Raw genomic sequence first — 25,061 nt, 5'->3', positions numbered from 1 at the left:
ATGGATGGATGGATGGATGGATGGATAGATAGATGGATGTTTGATGGATTGCAATGAAATTCTGTGAAGACATTCATGATCCCCAGAGGATGAATCGTCTGACTTTGGTGATACAACTTTACCTCTTGTAATGACATGACATTTTGTAGAGCCATTCGTGGTTACCAAATGAGATTTCTCTAGCACCACCATGAGGTTGGCATTTTTTACTTTTAATAAACTGTCTTCTAACAGTTGAATAAATTGCCATGACATTAATATCCCCCTCAGGATGAAATCATCATCGGATCAAAAAGGCATTTTTTCTAATCTTTGGTTTATGACCAAATACCTTTTTTAAAAAAAAAAAAAAAAAAAAAAAAAAAGACTAAAGCCTCAGCCGAACTTTGTGTTTAGTGCTACTTAGCCTTTGTTAGCATTCCAACACAAATGGAAATATTATGCCTGCTAAACATTCATATGTTAGCGTTGTCACTGTGAGCATGCCATCACACTGATGTTTAACCTGGGATGAACATCCTGACCTGAGCTCAACAATCACACTCTTGTTCTTGTTTAAGTGTGGTCATTGACACTGTTTCTGCAATAAGTTCACTTAGTGCTGTGTTTACTCACGAGGGAGCGGGAAAGGCCATTACTGTTCTGCAAGCTGCAGCCTGCATTTTACCTCACCAACTACAACACAGTCCCCGATTGGCTGCTTACATTGTCAGCTGTGGTGGGGATCCCTGATTGGCCCTGATTGGATTTTAATTTCTGGAAAGTGTTTTTGGGAGGCGGCAGAGCTAGAGCTAGAGACAGAGAACGAAACAGAATGTTGAGCTCATGTCATCAGGATGCTTTTCCCAGGCTAGCTGACGTTAGCATCATTTAGCATTAACATGCTACAAATACTATAACCCACAGACTGTATAATAAAGATGAACGACATGACAGCTACCCAAACATGGAGTCAAAACATCTCAATCGCCCCCCTGTGGCCGGCTGCAGTGCAGGTCATAAACCCCGCCCCCTCCATATTAGTGGATTGGACATGGGCCAAACTAAAAGATTCAAGTCCACGTCAAGTAAAGTATTCCCAAAACTTATTTCTGTGATTTTGGGTTGTTAATATCAAATTGATGTCTGCTCAAGTGTTCGTTTTGCTCATAAGTTTGGTTTTAATTATTTATTTGACATCAAGATTTATGTCTGTGTGTCAGTCTGTGTGCTTGCGATCAGTGGTGCTGCTCGCGATTTCTCAGACGGGTTTATGGGTGGGAACTCAATACCAAGGTGATTCCTACTATGCACACTCTGGCTCCAAATGCAGCGGCCATATCCGCGGTATTTTGGCCTCATTTTTGTACAGTTGCAGGAAGTGGAGACGTGTTGTCCACCTTTACATACAGTCAGTGCTACAGTGTCACAGTACTTCTAGCATGGCTATAGACTCTTAAGTTTGTTGTCCAAAGGCTTTTTGTGTGTGTAGATTGTTCCTCACACTCCTGACCGTCCTCCGAGACTTATATTGTCGCATGTTAGTATGCTGATGTTAGCATTTAGCCACTAGCATGGCTGTAGACCCTTGTTACTAACAGAAACATTTTATGACTACACTTAGAGCTAAATGTACATTTCTAATCTGCATAAAGAGACTTGTACCTAGAGTTGTCAGATAAATGTGTGTTGGATAACAGAACGTACAATATTTCCCATTTCCAAAATAAAAAATGCTCAAGCACCACTATTTCTTTAAAATTGTACCACTGTACTTTGTGACTTTAAAGTCAAAATCCCTAAATGTTGTGTTATTTCCTCCATTCCCTTCAACTCCGTCATGGTCGCTGCCAAATGCTAAGATAACACAAAGAACAGTCCTTTGTCTGGTCTCTGCTCTGGCACTTCTGGACTTTTTTCTTCCCATAAACGATGTGGAGTCTCTCTGCTTGTCAGGGGTCCCAGTGCTGTTACCTCACTGGTGGGCTCAGGCCAACTGGAAATGTTCTCTGTGGTTTGGGGCTCTGGGAGTTTTGTGGGCGCTTTGATTTAGATAGAGAGCAGCAGTTTGGGAAAGCAGCAGCAGCGAGGGACCAAAGAGGGTTCGAGTCCAGCCGGTCTGATTATTTGCCTTAATGTGGGGAAAGCTTTTTTTTAATTTTTTTTTTTTTTTTTATTCAAGACAGCTATTGGAAGAAACTCCCACCACTCACACATTCAACACTCGTTAAATAAGAATAGAAAGAGTTGTATGACGCTTCCTCTTAAAAAGTAATTTTACAAACAGGCTACACACATAACCTCTTTTTAATCATTTCCTCATTTGTTTCCCCATAAGCCTGTTTTCCATTGTGAGCTCTCATTTTTCATGTAATAAAACTCTTTGTAAAAAAGATTTGTAACTGTGTTTAGAATTACTCCAAAAAAGCGTGTGCTTCATTATAATTATGATATTTTCACAAAGCCACAAATAAACCTTAAACAAGTCTGACGAGCTGACTCTGGATCAGGTTTGTTGCTGCTGCATAGTTTAACATCAAATCACAGAGTTTAACATCAGATACAGAAACATTAACAGTTTGTTTCCAACATCTGTTACCAAAAACAGCTAAATAAGATCCATACTAGATGTTCTTTTTATTTGATGCAAGTTATTCACAGATTAGAGTATAAATCAGCTCTTCTTTTTTAACATTACATGTGTTTTTAACTGAGGAAAAAGTGAGGTCCTCGATTTGTTTGGAAGCTGGGAAGGAAACTAAGATATTGTGGATACTGGAACAATACATTAATTCAGTATCTCCGTTGGGAGAGGGCATACATTACCCAGAATCCCTAGAAAGCACAGCAGAATGTAAGCAGAGGATTCACCATCCTATGATCAGCATATTTCTGTGTTTGGATACAACATTTACATAAATTCTTGCAGAGCTGAGTAGATTTTGCCAGCCCTGCTGGGTTGCTGGGAATCCTCTGTCAAAAATCATCATCATCATTTTATAAAATAATCAGATTTGCCCTTTTTTATTGACTATATTCAGTTTTTGGTGTTGTGTGTAATGCTGATGGGATTTAAAATAGGCTCTTTATGAAGATAAATAATCCATTAAATAGACATTATGGTGAGACTGTTTGCTCAGAGAGTAACAATTTGTAAATATACAGTATATATAAAACCCACTTACTAGTTCTTCCCAGCATTTTCAACCACAGCTCATCTTTGAACAACTGTAATGTGGTTCATGCCTTTTAACAAAAGACTACTTACTACCAATGAGCTGTCTCCATAACAAGCAATCAAACTTTTGGTAATCAATGGTAATCCTTACCCCCAAATTCCCATAAATTCTGAAATAATTATCCAGCATTTTTCATTATGCATTAATTGTTATCAATTATTTTGAAACGTTAGTCAAAGGAAAGGAAAACTCTTTTTTTACAGATGAAAAAATGAGCAATCCAGGTACCAGCCCACCAGCTGAAGCTTCAATGAATTGCTTAACATAGTTAATTACTGCTCAGATGGCATTGGTTGTTAATTGAAAGGGCTTTAAATAACAATTATTTTCATTATAAATCAACCCAAGTATTAGCTTAGTTAAAGGGATAGCACACCCAAAAATGAAAATTCAGCCATTATCTACTCACCCATATGCCGATGGAGGCTCAGGTGAAGTTTTAGAGTCCTCACAACACTTGGGGAGATCCCAGGGGAGAGGGGGTAGCCACACAACTCCACCTAATGCAGGCTTATGGCGCCCCAGATTCAAACGTCCAAAAACACATAATTGAAACCACAAAATATCTCCATACTGCTCGTCCATAGTGATCCAAGTGTCCTAAAGCCCCAACATAAAAAGTTGTTTGGAAAAACATCATTTGAACTCTGTTTTTAGCCTCATTGTAGCTTTCGCTGGTCTCACACACAAGCGCGCACACGTGAGTGAGGCGCACAGAGAGGCAGTTAGAGCTACAGGCCGTAAGCCTGCATTAGGTGGAGTTGTGTTGCTACCCCCTCTCCCCTGGGATCTCCCCAAGTGTTGTGAGGACTCTAAAACTTCACCTGAGCCTCCCTCAGCATATGGGTGAGTGGATAATGGGTGAATTTTCATTTTTGGGTGCACTATCCCTTTAAGCAACTAATTATTTAGGCCATAAAATATCAGAAAATAGTAAAAAGTGATAAGGCACACAAGGTGATGTCTTCAAATGGTTTTATATGCTGTCATAGAAGATGACAAAAAAACAGCAAATATGCACATTAGAGAGACTCAATTCTTTGTATTTTTTACTTTTACTTTACTATATTAATAAATTATCACTTTTTGGCTGATTTATTTTCTGTTGAAGGACTAATTTCATAAATGAACTCATCATTTCAGTTCTTAAAGGCATAAACAAGTGTACGTGAGTTAGAGATACAGCTCTATAGCTGAAAGTGTCTTTGTACCTTCAATACTTTCCATTGAAGAAATACAGTTGTGTGTATTCTGTGCATCTGTGCATGTATGCAGGGATATACTGGTGTTCTGAGCTAGAAAATATGCTGTGTGAGTGTTTCCTACCCTGAAGTTCACCTGCTATAAATCCGAGGCGCGGAAACCTCAGTGAGGTTAAAAGTGTGTTTGCATTAAACATCTCACCAGGTTTCCTTTTAAAGTCACACACACAAACACTTAGTGCTAGTTTCTGCTCTCCTCTTTGTAAAAACAAGCTGTTCACAGCCACTCGGTGTCCAGGCTTTCTGCAGGTGCAAAAAAAAAGGCTTCACACACACACACACACACACACACACACACACACACACACACACACACACACACACAGAGCAAACTGTGAAGCCTATTCTTTGATTTTTAACACAGCTCCTGCCAGCAGCGTTACTAATGCCACCAGCTGAGTCTGGGGATCAAGTCTCCCAACTGTCCAGTGTTTCCACTGAGCAGCGCTGTGATGTGGTGATTTACACACAAGCTTCGGCTAACACACATAAGAGCTGCCTCGCTGGGTGTAAAACAACTGGATGAAGCTTTGTTCTTCATAGAGCTTTCAGCGTCTTCTAATCAGATGTTTTTTTGTTCCTCCCTTGGTGTTATTAGTCTCAAATTAAAAGCACAGAGGCAACCACAGCAGCATTCCAAGGCGTTAAATGATATTGCCAGGCAAGTCAGGTCCAAACTGAAAGAATTTAAGGCAAAGTCTTCATATTTCAAGGTAGATTTTGGTGATATTAGAGTATTACATGGAATAAATCCTCGCTGGAATGTTAGCTTCAAGGCTTTTCTTTGGCTGCAGGCTTTGAAAATGCTTTCATTTCCGATATTTTATCCCCTTAAGCTCAGCCTATTGTTGAAGGTATTGTTATTTCACGTGCTGCTTCGAGGGTATGCGGACAGGGTGGGAACTCTGAGCTTTCAAACTTGAGTACTGCTCTTATCCTTTTCAACTTTGTTTGTAGCTTAATTTCAGAGTTGGTTTTAGTATTTGTTCAAGTCTGCTGTGGAAACCACCCATCACTTCTTCAGCTTGGACATTGAAGTTTTGCCTTTTCATCACATGTTCAGCCAATATTAACCCATAAAGACTCCACTCATGACAGGTGTTGCAGGTCTCTGATAAAGCCCTGTAATCCCCGGGTGATGACATGAGTTAAAATGGCTACATAAAACCCTCTAAACACTTCAAAGAGGCCTGAGTGATTGAATAAGCAGAGTGAAAACATGAGAGAGAAACCAACAAGACAACGTCTTTCTCCATTTGATCAAAGTGTTTTTGACTTTATCAGCTGCCTTAAAAGCAGCTGTGTCATTTATTAGGGTGTAAAGGACTAAAAGAAAAAGGATCTGCCAAACTAAACTCATTCTTAAGTGGTTTATTCAACATTTAAACCTCAATTTTTATCATGTATCTATTCAGGATTTCAGTATAATTCATAACACTACATTGATACTTGAAAATAAAGAAATAAAGAGACTAATATCCTCCAAATTTGATGTTTTAACAATAAAATCATTTCTCTCATGCCTAAAAGAAGACCAAGTAAATGAATAAAGGTAAAATCTCACCTGAACTAAACCTTTTTGTGTCCTTATTGTTTCCATAGGCTGGGCCGAAGGTGGTTCCTCTCTTCACTACTCAGACGGACGGTCCAGCCGTCTCTCTCTGGAGAAAACCTTTGGCCGGTCGCTTAAAGACTCCCAGTGCCAGCACATGCTGAAGCACCTCCACAATGGAGCCCGAATCACTGTGCAGATGCCTCCCAACGTCGAGGGTCACTGGGTGTCCACCAGGTAAACAACCGTGGACTTCTGTTTTATGTGTATCTTTTATGCAGGAAGGCAGGAAGTTTGGCAAACGAAATCCAATGCAGCTAGCCCCTATATGTTTAAGAATTTTAAGAATATACTGTGAGGTTTTAGAGTGTTCATACTTTTCAAGCAACAGTAAAGCCTCATTTCCACATCATGGTACAGGCAAGACTCAACTCAGCTTGCTTGCAAACGTTTGTCTTTTGGTACCACTTTGGTTGATGGTCCAAGCGAGCTGAGCCAATACTTTGAAGTCAGGAGTTTAAATCCTCCAGACCGCTGATTGCACAAGAATCGTCACTAGCACGACAAGGGACATCCTGCACAAACCTGCCATTTTTGAATAGCCAAGCTACTGTCATTAGCAGCTGCATTTTTTTATTCACTTGACCTAGATTTTTTTTAAATGGCAGCCCACAAAACCACACCGTGGTCAGTTGACAAAGTGCAGACATTATCCTGTTTGATTGCAGATGAAAAGTTCCAGCAAGTGTTGAATAGAGAAACACGCATTGTGACACATTGAAGACGATGTCACAGCAGTTTCTATGACGATCAACTGAGAATCCCACCTTCATTGACGGGGTACTATCTGCAGTGGAAAACAAAATTGAGAAAAGTTCTGGTACCAAAAGTAAGTCAAGCAGAGTCGAGTTGAGCTGAACCATGCAGTGGTAATGACACAGAAGAAAATAAACTTACAGCGCTCTCTTTCCTCTTCATCATCCTTTTGTGAGCAGGGACTGTTTTTGAAAGTGCTTTGTTGGTGCATTTGTGGTACTTCATGGTCATCTGCTAAACATCTGAACACTTTTTTGTTGGCTTTTTGGCTTGCATTTAAAAAAATCCATCGCCTGTTAAAGAAATGCATCCACCAAATCATCAATCTTGACTGTCTGAGGACTGACCGGGTGGTGGAAGGAAAACACATGGAGGCCAGAATAATCTTTACCCAGTGTCATTTTTATTTAAAGTTTTTATAGAACCAATAAGCAGTTCAGGCTGGTTTTGGTGAGGCTGTGAATACACAAATAAACAAAAGCTTTTCCCAAAGAACATAAGATCCAGAAGTCAACAAAAGAAAAGTTAGGCTCATGGCCACTGGGCTGCGAATGGCAAACTTCCAGCAGGGCAAAATGTAGCAAAACCTTTATTTAAACAGAAAGGGTAGTGTGTTGGGCACCCTGTTGTTTTACATAGGTGCACTGCCTTTTTACAACTGCTGTGTTTAGTTCAGTTTAATTAGAAGGGCCTTTATTGGCATTGAAAACAAACATTTACATTGCTAAAGCAAGTGTTAAATAAAAACAAAAAATGTATGATCTACCAGAATCAGGTTTATATACAAGTTGCTGCTGGTTGCTTGGGTAACACCTCCCACCAAACCAGAGAAAGCATACCTCAAAGCCCATTGCACATTGTTTCGGGGAAACATGTCGTTCAACCTGGAAACCGTTTTGAGATTGAACGTGCCCCAGGTCTGCACCTGAATCAAACCAACTTCAGCTCTAACACTGAACTCTCCTTCAGAAGATTCTACCTCTTGCTTTAAAACAGGGTGACAAATCAAAGTTAACCCATAATCATCTAAGACAATAAAATAAAATTTCTAGGCAAAAACTACAAAATAATTTCTAAATCATTCTTCTCCCTGCCCTCACACAGAAATAATCACAACATATATGTACTGTATTTTTAGGGTACTTAAAATACACTATTCCCTGAAACAATGAAGAATGTATCTGGCCAGTGTAAACCTACTCACAGGGTGCAGGTTAGCACTTTCCATGAATGCAACACAAAGTTTGCACATGAACACGCACAAACATGACTTTTCTTTAATCCCCCCTACAAAAAAAGTGGGGATTAAAAGTTTGATGTAATGGATCATAGGGATCTTAAGCAAGTTTCCAAGTCTCTGCAAACTGACCACCTTACTATACTGGAATAAACCAAAAACTGTGGCTGCTTAGAGGGTAGAAACAAAACCATGGTAAATAAGATTTGGTCTAAGGCAGCGTAGAGTAATTCCTCTTGTTCTCTTCATTATAATTCAGTTTATAATTTCATGCCAAATTTAAATTTCTCATAGACCTTATTTTCAGTTTTAACAGTATTTTACACAAAAGAATAGCAAACATGTTGTGGAAGAGCATGCACTTGTGAAGTCAGAAGGTCTTTTAAAAAGCAGCTTGACTCCGATATATTTTGCAGACGAAGGCTATGCTAAGGGAACAAAAAATAAAGGAAGGTCTTGCTGCGAACTAAAACACTAAGCTCCTCTTTTTATTAACATTTTCTGGATGCAAACTTGCCTAGTGTTTATCTGAGACCTCTGTTTTCTGTTGCAGCTGTGAGGTGAGACCTGGCCCAGAGTTCCTGACGCGCTCCTACAGTTTCTACCCCAACAACACCTTCCAGGCTCACCAGTTCTACTACGAGGACAACCACTGCACCAAACCCACCTACACTCTGGTCATCCGGGGTCGTCTGCGCCTACGCCAGGCCTCCTGGATCATCCGCGGCGGCACAGAGGCGGAGTACCACCTCCACCGCGTCCAGATGGTTTGTCACACAGCCACCGTGGCCAAGGAGCTCAGCCAGAGGCTCAACCGCAGCTGCAGAGGGGCCGTGAAGGGCCCCTGGGAGCCCAGTGTGCTCTACGAGCTGTGGAGCGAGGAGGGTGGCTACGACTGCTCCAGGGAGCTTAATTTTGCCATGCACGAGCTGCAGCTGCTGAGGGTGGAGAAGCAGTACCTGCATCACAACCTGGATCACCTGGTGGAGGAGCTGTTTCTAGGAGACATCCACACCGACCCGTCCCAAAGGCTGTACTACAAACCATCCAGCTACCAGACCGCCCTGCAAAATGCCAAGGTAAGCCCCTAATGATCGTGTCTCAATTAGGCTAGTTCAGAGGGATGAGGGGGAACAATGTTGTTTATTCAGAGCTGCTATAATTCTGTAGATTTCTCCACCCAAGGGATCACAAGACATTTGTAAGGGGTTGTGAGGTGATAAACAGAATTCTGTATCACAAAAGTATGTTTGTTGTTTTTCTTTCGGACTTTCCTGATCTTCTGTCTGGTTGTCTGTTGATGAGTCCACCATTTTGGAACATTCATGTTTCTCAGACAGTGTAACCTACTGATCCCCTGACCTTTTCCATGAGAGCCACCATGAGATTGATGTGTCATTCTGAGTGAAATGTCTCAACAACTACTGGATTGATTGCTGTCAAATTTGGTGCACACATTCATAGCTCAATTCAGCTCAAATACATGACTGTATACTTTTTGTTTCTTGTTAAATACTAGACTTTCACATCTTTAGGCCTCCAAAAACTGCTCATATGAAACAGTCTGGGAAGCAAAAATCAATCTTTGTCTGCAGTTCTCAGAGGCCACAGACATCATATCACCCGCGAACGTTTCCTTGCAATGGGCGGCACGGTGGTATAGTGGTTAGCACTGTCGCCCCATGTTCTCCCCGTGTCAGCGTTTCTCCGGGCACTCCAGCTTCCTCCCACAGTCCAAAGACATGCAGGTTAATTGGTGACTCTAAATTGCCCGTAGGTGTGAATGTGAGCGTGAATGGTTGTCTGTCTCTATGTGTCAGCCCTGTGATAGTCTGGTGACCTGTCCAGGGTGTACCCTGCCTCTCGCCCAATGTCAGCTGGGATAAGTCCCCCCGCAGCCCTCAAGGATAAATGGTTACGAAAATGGATGGATGGATGGATGGATGGATGGATGGTGGTGTCATTTTCTGAACACACCAGATTGTTTTAGCTATTCTTTTGTTTGCCTTTTACTTCGTCTTTACATTACTCTCATTATACAGATATTTTTGTAAAAGTACCAATAGGCATTTGGTTAAAAATACTGTGATATTTGATTTTCTCCATATCGCCCACCCCTAATGCCAATATTATCAATATTAGTATTCATCATACTGTTAGTTTGTTGAGGTGTACACACAGACTTACCAGTAGTAGTCGCTTGTGCAGCAACCAGTGTGAGAACTCTTCCCGTCCACTGTCTTTTGTGTTTGTTGGAATGCACGACCGAGCCGGAGGTAGAGTTTTGTTTTCTGTCCTGAGCATGCAGCTCGGTGGAGAACCTCTGCTGAACTCAACTCCCACTGTGTCGACCCTCCGCACCGCAAAGACCACACACACCATAGAGAGCACGAGCTGACCTTAAGAACACTGTTCTTTTATGTGAGTTTATCTTAAGCGTAGCCTACGCAGGGCTGTGAGGAAACCTGGGGAAAACGGTATTTGAAAGTAACTCCCTACGTCTTGTTTGAGTGGTGGACTTATCAGTATGAATTTTCTGTAGCAGTAAACTCCACCTGTCTGCAGCGACAAACCGCCCTCTAAGACTTAATACTGTTTAATCCAAATCTGATTTAGGATCAGCGTGTATGTCAACAATCTTGCCCTTCTACACTAAACATTTGCACTGGTAGAAACCAGACACTATGGCCATACTGACTTCATCTCCTAAATCTACCGTCAAGAAAGAGCCCTTTCTTTCCTCTGCTGTGCTTAGGGGATGTAATTTCTCTATTTACACTGCTGAACAGCAGTTTCCCCGCTGGGTGAAACCCTAGAGTGATGTTTTCACTGTCACCCTCTACAGAGATTACAATGAAATCCTGTTCAGGTCCGCTGTCTAAATAAACATCCATTTGTATGGGGATGATGGGGGCTTGGTGTTGCTGATCAGAATGTAAACACAGTGTGGAGTGAGGATCTGTGATCAGACGAGCTCCCCTGTGGTGCTGTAATGACCAGAGCTGCTCTCTTTAAGCCCCTCTGGCCCACAGAGGCGCAATGTGAAACCCAGCCTATCTCTGGGAGTGATCAACATGTGGTATTCCTAGAATTTGGAATCATGCGGCCATATGAATTATTCCAGCGAGCACATACCAGGTCTGATTTCATGCATGCCTGAGGCTCAAATCAAAGTGTTGCATGTGCTCTATTTCGCCTCAGTCTTTCCTGAATGAAAAGGAAGGTGGGGTGTGATTCACTTTCAGATGCACTTCCAAAGAGTTTTAACATAATTACAGCACTGCCTTAAAGGGTCAGTTCACCAAAATTACAAATGAACATATTGCCTCACTTACCTGCAGCAGATATCCATGCAGATAATTTTGTTTTTGCTTGCTAAGGTTTTGAGAGACCTGTTTTACTGCTACCTCCCAAATATAACTGAAGTAAATGGAGATCTGCCTGTGGTGCTAACAGCATTGAAACATTACAACATCTTTTTCAAGAAACCCATCTTTCAAGTGTCCAGTTGTTTCTTAAGACATCACGCTGCTGATATTTTGGTAAAGTTAATCTAATCAGTATACAATGGTCAAGTAACTTTTGCCCTTTTACACAGAGATCATGCAATAGAGCTGCAACAAAGTCCTTTCATTACACTAGCTCTTTGGGGTTTTTTTTTTTACACAGAAACAACACTGGCATCATGCCACGGCAGTGTGTTATTTTATATAGCATGCCGGCATTCCAGAAGCAAACGAGGTGTGAACGGGGTGTCGTGTAACACAACAGCATTGGCCTCTCCTGTGACATTTCACATACTTGTTGGCAACACGTTCTAAAAAATAACAATATCCTAACATCGCAATAACATTTACTGTCTCTGTTATACAGCTGATCTTGTCCTCTGCTTTGAGGGTAATGAACTCCCGGACCTCACTGTCTTCCCAATTTGCAGACATTAATGGTTGCTGTTCTTCCTCTATGAGTTAGCTGCTAACTGCTGTCAGCTGCCTTTTAAATCTCCCAATGATGGGTCGCACACGTAACGCGTCCTGCTGGCTGTCCTTTTTACACAGACGTTGATTCTATTGAGAGAACTCTGTCCTCCAATTCCACATTGTTACCTTTTATACAGAATGGTGAGGCAAAAAACAGCATGTTTCTCTCGGCTCTAAGGAGCGTTTTATTGTCTTTCAGCTTTTTGTTTTGGGTTTACAGCCAGCAATCTTACAGCCTTAATTTACTCTCAACTTTGTCTCAAGCAGCTGCTTTCACCGAAAAAATTCAGCTGCATGTTAAGTGCCTGGCAGCAGACACAGTCAGAAACTTCCTGGTGAACATAGAGGAGCATTTACTGTAGCAGCTACAGAGCCAGATATTTCCCGTAGGAGTTGGTGGACACTAAAACAGAGCTACAAGGAGGGTGAATACTGGTTTAGTATTGCTCCCTTAGACCTGTGAACACTTTGATGTGTAAAATCAGTTCCCCTTTAAGTTCATCAAGTGGCCAGAAACACAACTCAAAGGGAATGCTATAATTATTTTATGTCAACCAAATGTGTAAATAGGCAACCGTTTGCTAACATTAGCTTAAAATCTATTTATTTAGCATTTTGAGCAACTTAAGTGAAATTAAATTGACCTCCATTTTTAATTGTTGGAGGCAGAAATCTCTGAACCAGTTTTATAAAAATCTCAGCACATAGACCCAAAATTATCTGCTTGGCTAGATCCCTGTAGAGGTAAGTGAGGAAATACTTTATTATAATTCACTATCTATATATATTGTATTTCCATTTGCAGTATTATATTTGGCTGTATGGCTCTGTCCTGGGGCCTCTCTGCCTTTCCCCGGGCCTACACAGAAAACCTAAGGTGGAGGGAGCACACCTCTCTGCCCTTCCATGTGCCTACATGGAAAGCCTAAGGCAGGGAGAGCAGCAGCAAAGACCCCCTGGGAACAGAACAGAGCAGGATCAAAGACAAACAGAAATGACACTCATAAGTCAGACACAGCATGAAAAGGAGGAGCTGGGGTGAAGGCAGGTTGCAAAGCAGCTTGCAGAGGAAGCAGCAACAGTAGGCAGGCCAGAGCAGTTTAAATAGGGTGCCCTGAATGAGATTCTGTAATTGGTTGCATAGAAAGGAATCATGTGATCTATTAGCTGCTCCACTAGTTGATTGGCTATTTGAGATCAGCTGATGTAGCTGGGATGTGAGCTGAACTTGACATTGTGTCCTGCCTGAACTAACGCCATGCTCAATTTTGGGTCGACTGACTCTTTAAATGTCCAGTTTGTAGGACTGTTTGGTGGCATCTAGCGATGAGGTTGAAGAACTAAAACCTCTCCCATGTCCCAAGTGTTTTAGGAGAACTAAGGTGCCCAACCTGAAAGCGCAAATGGCCCTATCTAGAGCCAGTGTTTGATTTGTCTGTTCTGGGCTCCTGTAGAACAACCTGGCATACTCTGTGGGATAGGGCTCACTACATATGTAGATATAAATGGCTCATTCTGTAAGAACATAAACACAACAAATCTTTCTATCTTTCAGGTGATTTCAAACTAATAAAATCATAATGATGAGTGTTATATTCAATTTTTGCCAATAGATGCCCCTAAATCCTACACACTGGACCTTAAATTTGGTGTTATACTTCTATTATAATACAAGGCTGAATTATAATAAGCATTTTTTGAACATCACAACTAATTTGATAGCTTTGGTCAATTTTGGGCCCCATTGGTCACCAGCTATGCACATACAGTCAATTAGGTTTTATATTCTATACTTTTCTGGTGGAATGGTGGTAGAAAATACTTCACTCCTTTCTACACAAAAAGCACTAAATCCGACCATCTCTTGAGGTTGTAATGGTTTCTTTTCAGGGAGTTTTTTATTACCATGGTGACTATCCAATCCATTAATCTTGAGCGGTGTACCCAGAGCTGGTCCCAGTCCAGAACATTTGCTGGTGCCAACATGTTCATTTGTGGTTATTGGGTGGATCTTAGTAGTGATGCAAGAGCAAGGCAGCAGACTTTGTTTTTAAATTTGTTTCTAATCTGTTTTCTCCATTTTCTGTCGCCTGGTTCACTGCTGCGTCACCGAGGCAGAGTAACGACTACTTGATGATGATGCTTGTTGGAAAGGGTGTTGTTGTTGTTGTTGAAGTGTTTCTGTGGTTGTCCTGTTTGAATATGTCTCCCTCATGCAGAGACTCATTCGTTATGCTTTCCTGAGTTTGATTTATGTTTTTGTTGTCACTTGATACTTTTTTGAGCCTGTAACCCTTTGAAATACATCTAAAACTTGAGCAATGAAGCCAGGTAGACTAAGATAAGACTCTTATTATGAATTCCTGGAAGTCATCTTACAGAAGAGATGCTGGTCTAGCGCTACGGATGCCAACATAGAAAAACATGGGTGTAATGTCTATGATACAACCAAGAAGGCTTTTAAAGCCTGACGTGGTTTCTGTTCCTCATAAAAAGTTTGCTTCTGGACATCATCCTCCCCTGAACTATGGCAGTAATCCCCAAAAATACCCAAATGAAAGATCGATGCCAAACAAAGTGAAATTCAGTTCTAGTTCTCCTCCATCTACTGTGGCTTGGATTGTACCTCATTTGTACGTCAGTTTAGGCAAAAGTTGCTGCCAAATATAGTAGTAAAAAAATGAAATGAATAAAAATAATTTATATGATGCAAGGGCAGTAATATCATTTCTCATTTCCTTATTTTCCTTCAGTTCCAGTCAGAGTATAAAGTGCTTTGCTTCCAACATGAGGGGCCAACAATTGATTGAGACACAAGTTTCAACAGGCTGGACATTGTGTGTAATGGCAAAGACACCTGCTGTACCTACACATGTATTTCAACTGTTTAAATGTTACAAAAGTTTACTGAGAGCAGCTTGTCCAGGCTTTCATATCAATGTCATGATATGAGAGAAGATATCGTCTTAGATTGTGGATATTATGATAGGATAAGTGTGTCTTTTCCTGGTTTTAAAGGCTGCATTACCATTGGAGCTGCAGCAATTAGCCAACTAATCAATTAGTCGATCAACAGAAACATAATTGCCAACTTTGATAATTGATTATTGCTAAAGTAATTTTCCATGCAAAAATAGTCTGTCAAAATGGAGTTCCCTGCTTGTCTCTGTATTAGATCATATCAAACTGAATATCTTTGACAGTTAAAGACATAACCTTGGACTTTGAGAAACTTAGATGATCCAAACAATTGAAAATAATTGGCAGATTAATCAATAATTAAATTGATTGTCAATAGCAGCTCTAATTACAGTAAAGTGATGTAATTTTCTGAACTTTCCAGACTGTTCTAGTTGTTCTATTATTTGCCTTTACCTACTTAGTCATTACATCCACTTTACTGATGATTACTTATCAAAAATCTCATTGTGTAAATATTTTATGAAAACACAGATAGTCAACTTACAGTATCTTTGTAACATTGATACCAAGATATTTGGCAAACATTCTTGGAACCCATCGGCTGTATTCAGCGTCTGACTTCCGGCAGACGGCGATACAGCCTCTGGGGGCAGACCCCCGATTTTTTTGTCATTACGGTTTGATTTGGACGGAGGAGACGAATTTCTGTTTCTGACTTCTGTTTATATATAAGTAAATATGCTGAACCATTGCGATGGATTCAGAGTTTGCAGTGATGCCAATTATGTTCCGCCTTGTTAGTTCACCTTACGGACCGTGTAACCTGGCAACAACTGCAGCCGGCTCAAACGTGATTGGTCAATATCACGCAGACTACAAACAGCCTACAACTCGAAACCAGGGCTCTTCCACTCTTCTTCCGTAGGCAAGATCTCCGGGGTTTGCCTACTGTATATAGAGACTATTTTGTAAACAACATCATGGTATTTAATTTTCTCTAGATTATCCAGTCCTACTTTCACCCATCCAATTTGCAAATAGTTAATCATAGCATCACGTTTTTGGATGGGAAGTCTGTTCAGTTTCAGCTGATCCCCTGTTTCCATTCTTTAAGCTAAGCTAACCAGCTACTACCTGCAGCTCCAGCGTGGTATCAACCTTCTTATCTAACTTGCTGCAAGTAAGTGTATAATTGAATTTCCCAAAATGTTGAACTATACCTTTTACTATGGTATGTTTAGACTCAAACACTGTAGAGAACGTTAAATTTATATTTCTTGAGTGAGGCAGCAGTCTTTTCTTTTTATTTTTTTCTAAAAAAAAAAAACCTCAACAAATTTGATTTGAATCATTATTTTGAATATTTGAGATAAGTATGGTGTCACAACAACAGTAAAACTTTTATTTGCAACCTGCAAATAATTGTACAAATCCTGGGTTGTGTAAAGCTCGCCTAGGGCACCTCTGAACTGGCTTCAACACTCACTTCGTCATCAAACAGTAATCACCACAGCTAACATATTAACCTTTTTATATGCTGCACTTACTTAAGGGTTTTATTGTTACAGGATGATTTTCCTACCAAAATCTGCCTCTTATTGCCCAGCTTCCAGATGAGAGAAGAGAGGAGTTGATAAATAATGTTAATACACTCATCTGAGCCACCCTCAGCCATTACCATAAGCTTAAAAAGCAACTGTGAGTGCTTTACAGACTCACCCCCAGGCTACATATAGGCTGCCCTGCTTTATAGCTGGAGTGTGTTGCAGATGCTACTCGGGACTAATAAACGCCACTGCCAATGTCATCTGTCAGATAAGAAATCATTTAATCATAGTTTTAATTTACAGTCAATGTTCTCATAAAAAGACACTCGAATTGACCAAAGTAATTGAAGTATCAGGTGTCTGTAAAGGGAACAAAATGATTTGGAAAAAGTCTTGCAACATAGAGGTTTATATTGCCTTTTTATTTTTTGTTATTCTATAATTTTTATAGAAAGCACAAAAAAACAATTTTGTCAGAATTTATTTGCTCAGTTAAATTGAATACACCAACCAGCCATAACCTTAAAACTACTGATAGGTAAAGTAAATAACATTGATCATCTTGTTACAGTGCAAATTTTCGCTGGGAAACCTCGGGTCCTGGCATTCATGTGGATACCACTTAACTTGCTCCGCCCACCCAAACATTGAATCAGACCCAAGTACGCCCTTTCAGGGCAACGGCACTCCCTGATGGCAGTGGCCCCCCCAGCAGGACAATGCACCATGCCACGCCGCAAAAACTGCTCAGGAATGGTCCGAGGATCTGATCGAGTATCTGTTGGACACACTGGTACCTTAGAGTTCCTGTGTCCATGTCTTGATGGGTCAGAGCCAAGTCCTGTCCAGGTTGGGGCCACCTTGGATCGGACTTGGCTCTGACCTGTCGAGTCATAGACACAGGAGCTCTGGGGATGTCCTGTGGTTTCTGGCACCGGGGTGTTAGCAGCGAATCCTTAGAGTCGATCAGATTTAGATCTGGGAAATTTGAAGGCCAGCTCAACACATTGTGCTCTTTGTCACTCAAGCCATTCCTGAACAGTTTTTGCAGTGTGGCAGGGTGTACTTTCCTGCTGGGGGGCCACTGCCACTGGTAGAGTGCAGTTGCCATGAGGGAGTGCACCTGGTCTGCCATGGTGTTTGAGTAGGTGGTACGCGTCAAGTGAATGCCAGGACCCAAGTCTTTCAAACAGAACATGGTATTGTAATGAGATGGTCAGTGTTATTCCCTTCACCTGTCAGTGGTTTTATTGTTATGGCCGAATGGTGTGTATGTTCATTGCCTTAGATGAGCAGTGTTACCAGTATCCATAGAAAGAGGTGTTCATAGTCAGGCCATTTTTTTCCCCAGCTCATACTCAGGCTGTCTGTGTTTTATGGGCTCAAAGTTCCTGCAGATCTGGAACATGTTTTCCCACACCTGCAGCAGAAACTCTCCCACCTTCCACTCTCGTTCTTGTATCCACATATATGTTAAAACACACGTATGTATTTTCCTCTCTGCACACTGTATTTATTTCTTTTCCCCGTGCTACGTATATATTTCTTGCTCAGAACCACAAACACAGATGCAAAAGTGCAGTAAAAATACACTACACACACACACACACACACACACACACACACACACACACACACACACACAGACACACAGGAGACCTCCCCTCCAGTCGTCCCATTAACCTCTCACTCAGAGGCAGTTGTGGAGCTGCACTGGGATTATCTCATCTGTAGGATGTAGTGATACTCGTGGTGTTTTTCTCCTTCTTTCAGCATTCTCAGTTTCTTTCCTTTTCTCTTTTTACTTGTCATAAATCTCATGCGGACGTAATGTTGTCTGGGAAAAGAGTGATTGGGTCGGGGAGGTTAGGTCTTAAATTTTGACCACCCTCAAATAACAAAAACTCCACCGCCTCCCTGGAGTTCAGTCTTTGGAAGAGATTTTGTGGAATACAGTATGACGAAGGCTTCCAGCTCCGAATCTGTCAGGCCCTTGCGTCTTTTCAGCAGCCAGAGCGCCACAGCTGTCCTGTCTGTGGATACTAAAATCACATGCTGCTCCGGGGCTCCACTAAACCAGACATGATATAAATTCAACGTGATTAATGCTCTTTTATAGATATTTTTCTGCCAATATAAGGATAAGAAGGGAATTCCCGCTGTTGTTTGTAAGTAGCATGAAAGATCAGCTCGTGGTTCGCTGTGTGACTTCCTGTTGTCATGGCTGTAGTTTGACCAGACATCTGTCTTTAACAGTAAAATGATGTGATCACCCTGAGAAAATGCTGGAACCTTGTCTAGCTTCCAGGACTCAAGAGATTCAGACTGAAGGAAATAGTTTTTCCTCCTTCACCTCTGAACAGACGCCAGAGGTCCTTTATGTGGATTTCATGATACAATATTCTGGTGATGGATTAAAAAAGCTTTCAGCGCTGACGGATTTCATATGACTGGATTTTCATACAGTGATTTTCAGTGGGAACTTCAGCTCAGAGTTTGTTAACACTTTACAGCCCTGAAAGATGATGTCATTTATCATATAAAAGGTCGCTGAACTGGGTTTTATATCTCACCTGTAAAAATGAGCTTGCACACAACTGTGTCTATGAGAGCCAAACTAATGTTATAACATTAACTAATGCTATTAGCTGATTAGCTTATTGCAGATATATCAAAAAATGTACTTGTTGGAAAATGCAGTACAAAAAGTTTTTTTCCCCTATCATAGGTAATTTAGAAACCGTGTCTCCATAACAGTTTCTAACAAGTTTATTTTTAATTGTAAAGTCTTAAAATGTCTTAAATTTTGAATTGAATTGAAATTTTAATGTCTTTCTGTTAACATGAGTCAAGCTCTTGTGCGTGAAAGTCCACATTTCTGATGTTACAAACCTTTAAACCTACCACTGAAACTAATAGTCTTTTTGCTTTATTCTTGTACTTACCTGTTGGCAAAATGTAGATGAACCTAACTCATTCGAATAACTAATTCCTACATAAAGCCTACCTCCACACAAGAGCATATATGTTGTATACTATAAATTTATACTTACTTGCAATGCTTGAATAAGAAAAAGATTATTTGTACAAAAATTAGTCTTAAATTTGGTTAAAAATTATCTGGAAAAGGTCTTTAAAAGCATTAAATTTAAGTGTCTTATATGTATGATTCAAGTTAAATGAACAGTTCACACCAAAGTCAAAACAGTCAGAACTATTTTATTTCTACTGAATTACACCTCCCAACTGCATCACTGCACAGAAGGATGTGTGCATTACAGCATACAACATCCCTCTGTCCTTTGGACCCTCACAGCCAATAAGGAAAAACTCCCCCAAAAATACCCTTTAACGGGGAAAATGAATGGGAGCCTGATTTACTTTCTTTTTTTAAACCCAAATGAGCTTTGGTCTTTTGTAGTGTTCACAGAAAATGTCCCAATATACTCAGACCATTTCTCTGGGTGCTCTCAGTGTCATCTAGAACATACTTCCCAATTCACTGTGTATGGAGCAGCTCCACACTTTATATCTTATGACAACACAAATTTGAGTTTTAGCACTATAGTGTTTGGATCTGGGAGAGAGTTGTTAATATTCATATATATTTTTGGAGAGTAGGAATAATGTAAGAAGTTCCCCTTAAATATTTTTGTGGTGTATGTATCTATACTAGGCTCACCTCTCCCTTCCCTTTTCTCCCAGAACCATGACCATAGCTGTATCGCCTGTCGCATCATCTACCGCTCAGATGAGTTCCACCCTCCCATCCTGCCACCGCGGGCTGACCTGACCGTCGGGCTGTACGGTCAGTGGGTGAGCCAGCGCTGTGAAGTTCGCCCCGAGGTCCTCTTCCTCACTCGCCACTTCATCTTCCACGACAACAACCACACCTGGGAGGGCCACTACTACCACTACTCTGACCCTGTCTGTAAACACCCCACCTTCACCATCTACGCCCGCGGGCGCTACAGCCGGGGGCTTCACTCCACCCGTGTGATGGGTGGGACAGACTTTGTCTTCAAAGGTAAGTGGTTATTTTCTTATCTAATATTGGTGTTTTCTTCAAAAGTGAAGTACTAACAATCCTCAGAGGAGACTAACATTTAATGTGACTAGAGAACCAAATCTACCCTCTCACTGTCCTGCCTTCATACCTTTATTAAGAGTGTGCAACTCCTTGTAAACTCTATCATCAGTGTGAATCAGACTTAAAGGGACATTGTGTAGCATTTTCAGTTGTTTATTGGCAAAAATCGATGTCTGCATTCATAAATATGTCATTATTACCTCCACCAATAATCTGACTTATTATTGCAAAAGGAGAATTTCGGATTTGATTGTACATCGGGCGGGTAAGTCATTTGGGAGGTTCCATAACGTTTCACCATCTTGAAAATGCATCCGCCAGCAAGGAACAAATAGCACTACCAGGGAATAGCCACACCCTCAGCGTTTTTGTGGAGAGCCAGGCCAGCGCTGCATGACTGAGAAGTCAAAGGAGAGGAGCAAGAGGCGCTTCGCTACTACCCCGGTACTACTGCAGCATAACAAAGTCCCACTCTTTGAGCATAATGCAGAATCATGCACATGCAGCATCACGGGAGACGGAATCTTCGTCGCCAAGAAAGCGCGAAAGGGAATCAAAAAGGCAGCGTGACCAGCAAATTCAAAAAAACAAGGGTCAACATCGGGGTAGCCTTTCCCAGGTGGAAAGAGCTGCTGAAGGAGAAAGGCTGTGTTCACACTTTCTTCTGCAGCAAAGGGCCACAGGCTGGATTTGAACCTGGGCCGCTGCGGCAGCGGCCTTGTACATGGGGAACCTGCTCTGCCACTAAGCCACCGATACCCCTAATAGGACCATTCTTTTCTCAAGCAAAGATAACAAAAATTGGAAATAAAAGAAGCCTTTATTTATCCCAGGACAGGGAATTCAGAAATAACTACAGATAAACAAAGAAAATAAAAACAAATAGTATAATATGTCATTAAAGTGTCATTGTATAGTATGCCCCAAAAAAAAGTCATATTATAGTATGCCAACAAAATGTCATAGGATACTACTACTTACATGTTTTGGCATACTATTCTGTGACATTTTTTACGACATACTAAATTATGACGTTTTTTAAGACATACTACACTATGACATTTTTTACGACATACTATACTATGGTGTTTTTAGGCATACTATACTATGATTTTTTTTAAGACATACTATACTATGACCTTTTTAGGCATCCTATACTATTATGTTTTTCAAGACATACTGAACTATGATACTTTTTACGACATACTATACTATGACATTTTTTAAGACTTACTATACTATGACGTTTTTAGGCATACTATACCATGATGTTTTTAAGACATACTATATTATGACATTTTTTACGACATACTATACTATGACATTTTTTAAGACTTACTATACTATGACGTTTTTAGGCATACTATACCATGATGTTTTTAAGACATACTATATTATGACATTTTTTAAGACTTACTATACTATGACGTTTTTAGGCATACTATACCATGACGTTTTTAGACATACTATATTATGACATTTTTTACGACATACTATACTATGACGTTTTTTAAGACATACTATACTATGACGTTTTTTATGACATATTATACTATGATGTTTTTTAAGACATACTATGCTATGACATTTTTTACGACATACTAAAGTATGACGTTTTTTTAGACATACTATACTATGATACTTTTTACGACATACTATACTATGACATTTTTTAAGACTTACTATACTATGACGTTTTTAGGCATACTATACCATGATGTTTTTAAGACATACTATATTATGACATTTTTTACGACATACTATACTATGACATTTTTAAGACTTACTATACTATGACGTTTTTAGGCATACTATACCATGATGTTTTTAAGACATACTATATTATGACATTTTTTACGACATACTATACTATGACGTTTTTTAAGACATACTATACTATGACGTTTTTTATGACATATTATACTATGATGTTTTTTAAGACATACTATACTATGACGTTTTTTAAGACATACTATACTATGACGTTTTTTATGACATATTATACTATGATGTTTTTTAAGACATACTATGCTATGACATTTTTTACGACATACTAAAGTATGACCTTTTTTTAGACATATTATACTATGATACTTTTTACGACATACTATACTATGACATTTTTTAAGACTTACTATACTGTGACGTTTTTAGGCATACTATACCATGATGTTTTTAAGACATAGTATATTATGACATTTTTTACGACATACTATACTATGACATTTTTAAGACTTACTATACTATGACGTTTTTAGGCATACTATACCATGATGTTTTTAAGACATACTAGATGATGACATTTTTTACGACATACTATACTATGACGTTTTTAGGCATACTATACTGTGACATTTTTTAAGACTTACTCTACTGTGACATTTTTAGGCATACTATACTATGATTTTTTTTAAGACATACTAAACTATGACGTTTTTTTTAAGACATACTATACTATGACGTTTTTAGACATACTATGACCTTTTTTACGACATACTATACTATGACGTTTTTTAAGACATACTATACTATGATGTTTTTAGGCATACTACACTATGATGTTTTTTAAGACATACTATGCTATGACATTTTTTAGGCACACTATACTATGACGTTTTTTAAGACATAGGCTACTATACTATGACCTTTTTAGGCATACTATACTATGACATTTTTTACGACATACTATACTATGACGTTTTTTAAGACATACTATGATGTTTTTTTTAGGCATACTATACTATGACGTTTTTTAAGACATACTATACTATGACGTTTTTTTAAGACATACTTTACTATGACGTTTTTCGGCATACTATACTATGATTTTTTTTTTAAGACATACTAAACTATGACGTTTTTAGACATACTACACTATGACATTTTTTACGACATACTATATTATGACGTTTTTTAAGACACACTATACTATGACATTTTTTAAGACATACTATACTATGACGTTTTTAGACATACTATACTATGACCTTTTTAGGCATACTATGCTATGACATTTTTTACGACATACTATACTATGACGTTTTTTAAGACATACTATGATGTTTTTTTTAGGCATACTATACTATGATGTTTTTTAAGACATACTATACTATGACCTTTTTAGGCATACTATACTATGACATTTTTTACGACATACTATACTATGATGTTTTTTAAGACATACTAAACTATGACGTTTTTAGGCATATTATACTATGACATTTTTTACGACATATTATACTATGACGTTTTTTAAGACACACTATACTATGACATTTTTTAAGACATACTATACTATGACGTTTTTAGACATACTATACTATGACCTTTTTAGGCATACTATGCTATGACATTTTTTACGACATACTATACTATGACGTTTTTAGGCATACTATACTATGACATTTTTTAAGATATACTATACTATGACGTTTTTTTAAGACATACTATACTATGACATTTTTTACGACATATTATACTATGACGTTTTTTAAGACACACTATACTATGACATTTTTTAAGACATACTATACTATGACGTTTTTAGACATACTATACTATGAAGTTTTTTAAGACATACTATACTATGACATTTTTTAAGACATACTATACTATCACGTTTTTAGGCATACTATACTATGACATTTTTTAAGATATACTATACTATAACGTTTTTTTAAGACATACTATACTATGACATTTTTTATGACATATTATACTATGACGTTTTTTAAGACACAGTATACTATGACATTTTTTAAGACATACTATACTATGACGTTTTTAGACATACTATACTATGAAATTTTTTAAGACATACTATACTATGACGTTTTTAGACATACTACACTATGACATTTTTTACGACATACTATATTATGACGTTTTTTAAGACACACTATACTATCACATTTTTAGGCATACTATACTATGATGTTTTTTAAGACATACTATACTATGACATTTTTATGACATACTATACTATGATGTTTTTAAGACATACTACACTATGATGTTTTTTGGCATACTATGCTATGACATTTTTTACGACATACTATACTATGACGTTTTTTAAGACACACTATGCTATGACGTTTTTAGACATACTATACTATGACATTTTTTACGACATACTATACTATGACGTTTTTTAAGACATACTATACTATGACGTTTTTAGGCATACTATACTATGACGTTTTTTAAGACATACTATACTATGACCTTTTTAGGCATATTATACTATGATGTTTTTTAAGACATACTAAACTATGACGTTTTTAGGCATACTATACTATGACATTTTTTACGACATTATACTATGACGTTTTTTAAGACATACTATACTATGACGTTTTTAGACATACTATAGTATGAAATTTTTTAAGACATACTATACTATGACGTTTTTAGACATACTATACTATGAAATTTTTT

At 39.0% G+C, this 25,061-nt stretch overlaps 1 protein-coding gene across 1 annotated transcript in view; it reads left to right on the top strand.

Annotated features, from left to right (window-relative positions):
* The window catches only part of LOC125902627 (protein APCDD1-like), a 33,586-nt gene that overhangs the window by 3,077 nt on the left and 5,448 nt on the right, over positions 1-25,061 (top strand). The window contains exons 2-4 of the mRNA XM_049599123.1: positions 6,083-6,269; positions 8,639-9,164; positions 20,240-20,561. Coding sequence (XP_049455080.1) covers positions 6,083-6,269; positions 8,639-9,164; positions 20,240-20,561 — 1,035 coding nt within the window. The remainder of the gene's footprint in view (positions 1-6,082; positions 6,270-8,638; positions 9,165-20,239; positions 20,562-25,061) is intronic.

This window comes from Epinephelus fuscoguttatus, linkage group LG15 (genome assembly GCF_011397635.1).
Source record: "Epinephelus fuscoguttatus linkage group LG15, E.fuscoguttatus.final_Chr_v1".
Classification (NCBI taxonomy): Eukaryota; Metazoa; Chordata; class Actinopteri; order Perciformes; family Serranidae; genus Epinephelus; species Epinephelus fuscoguttatus.
This window is presented reverse-complemented; position numbering and strand designations above follow the sequence as displayed.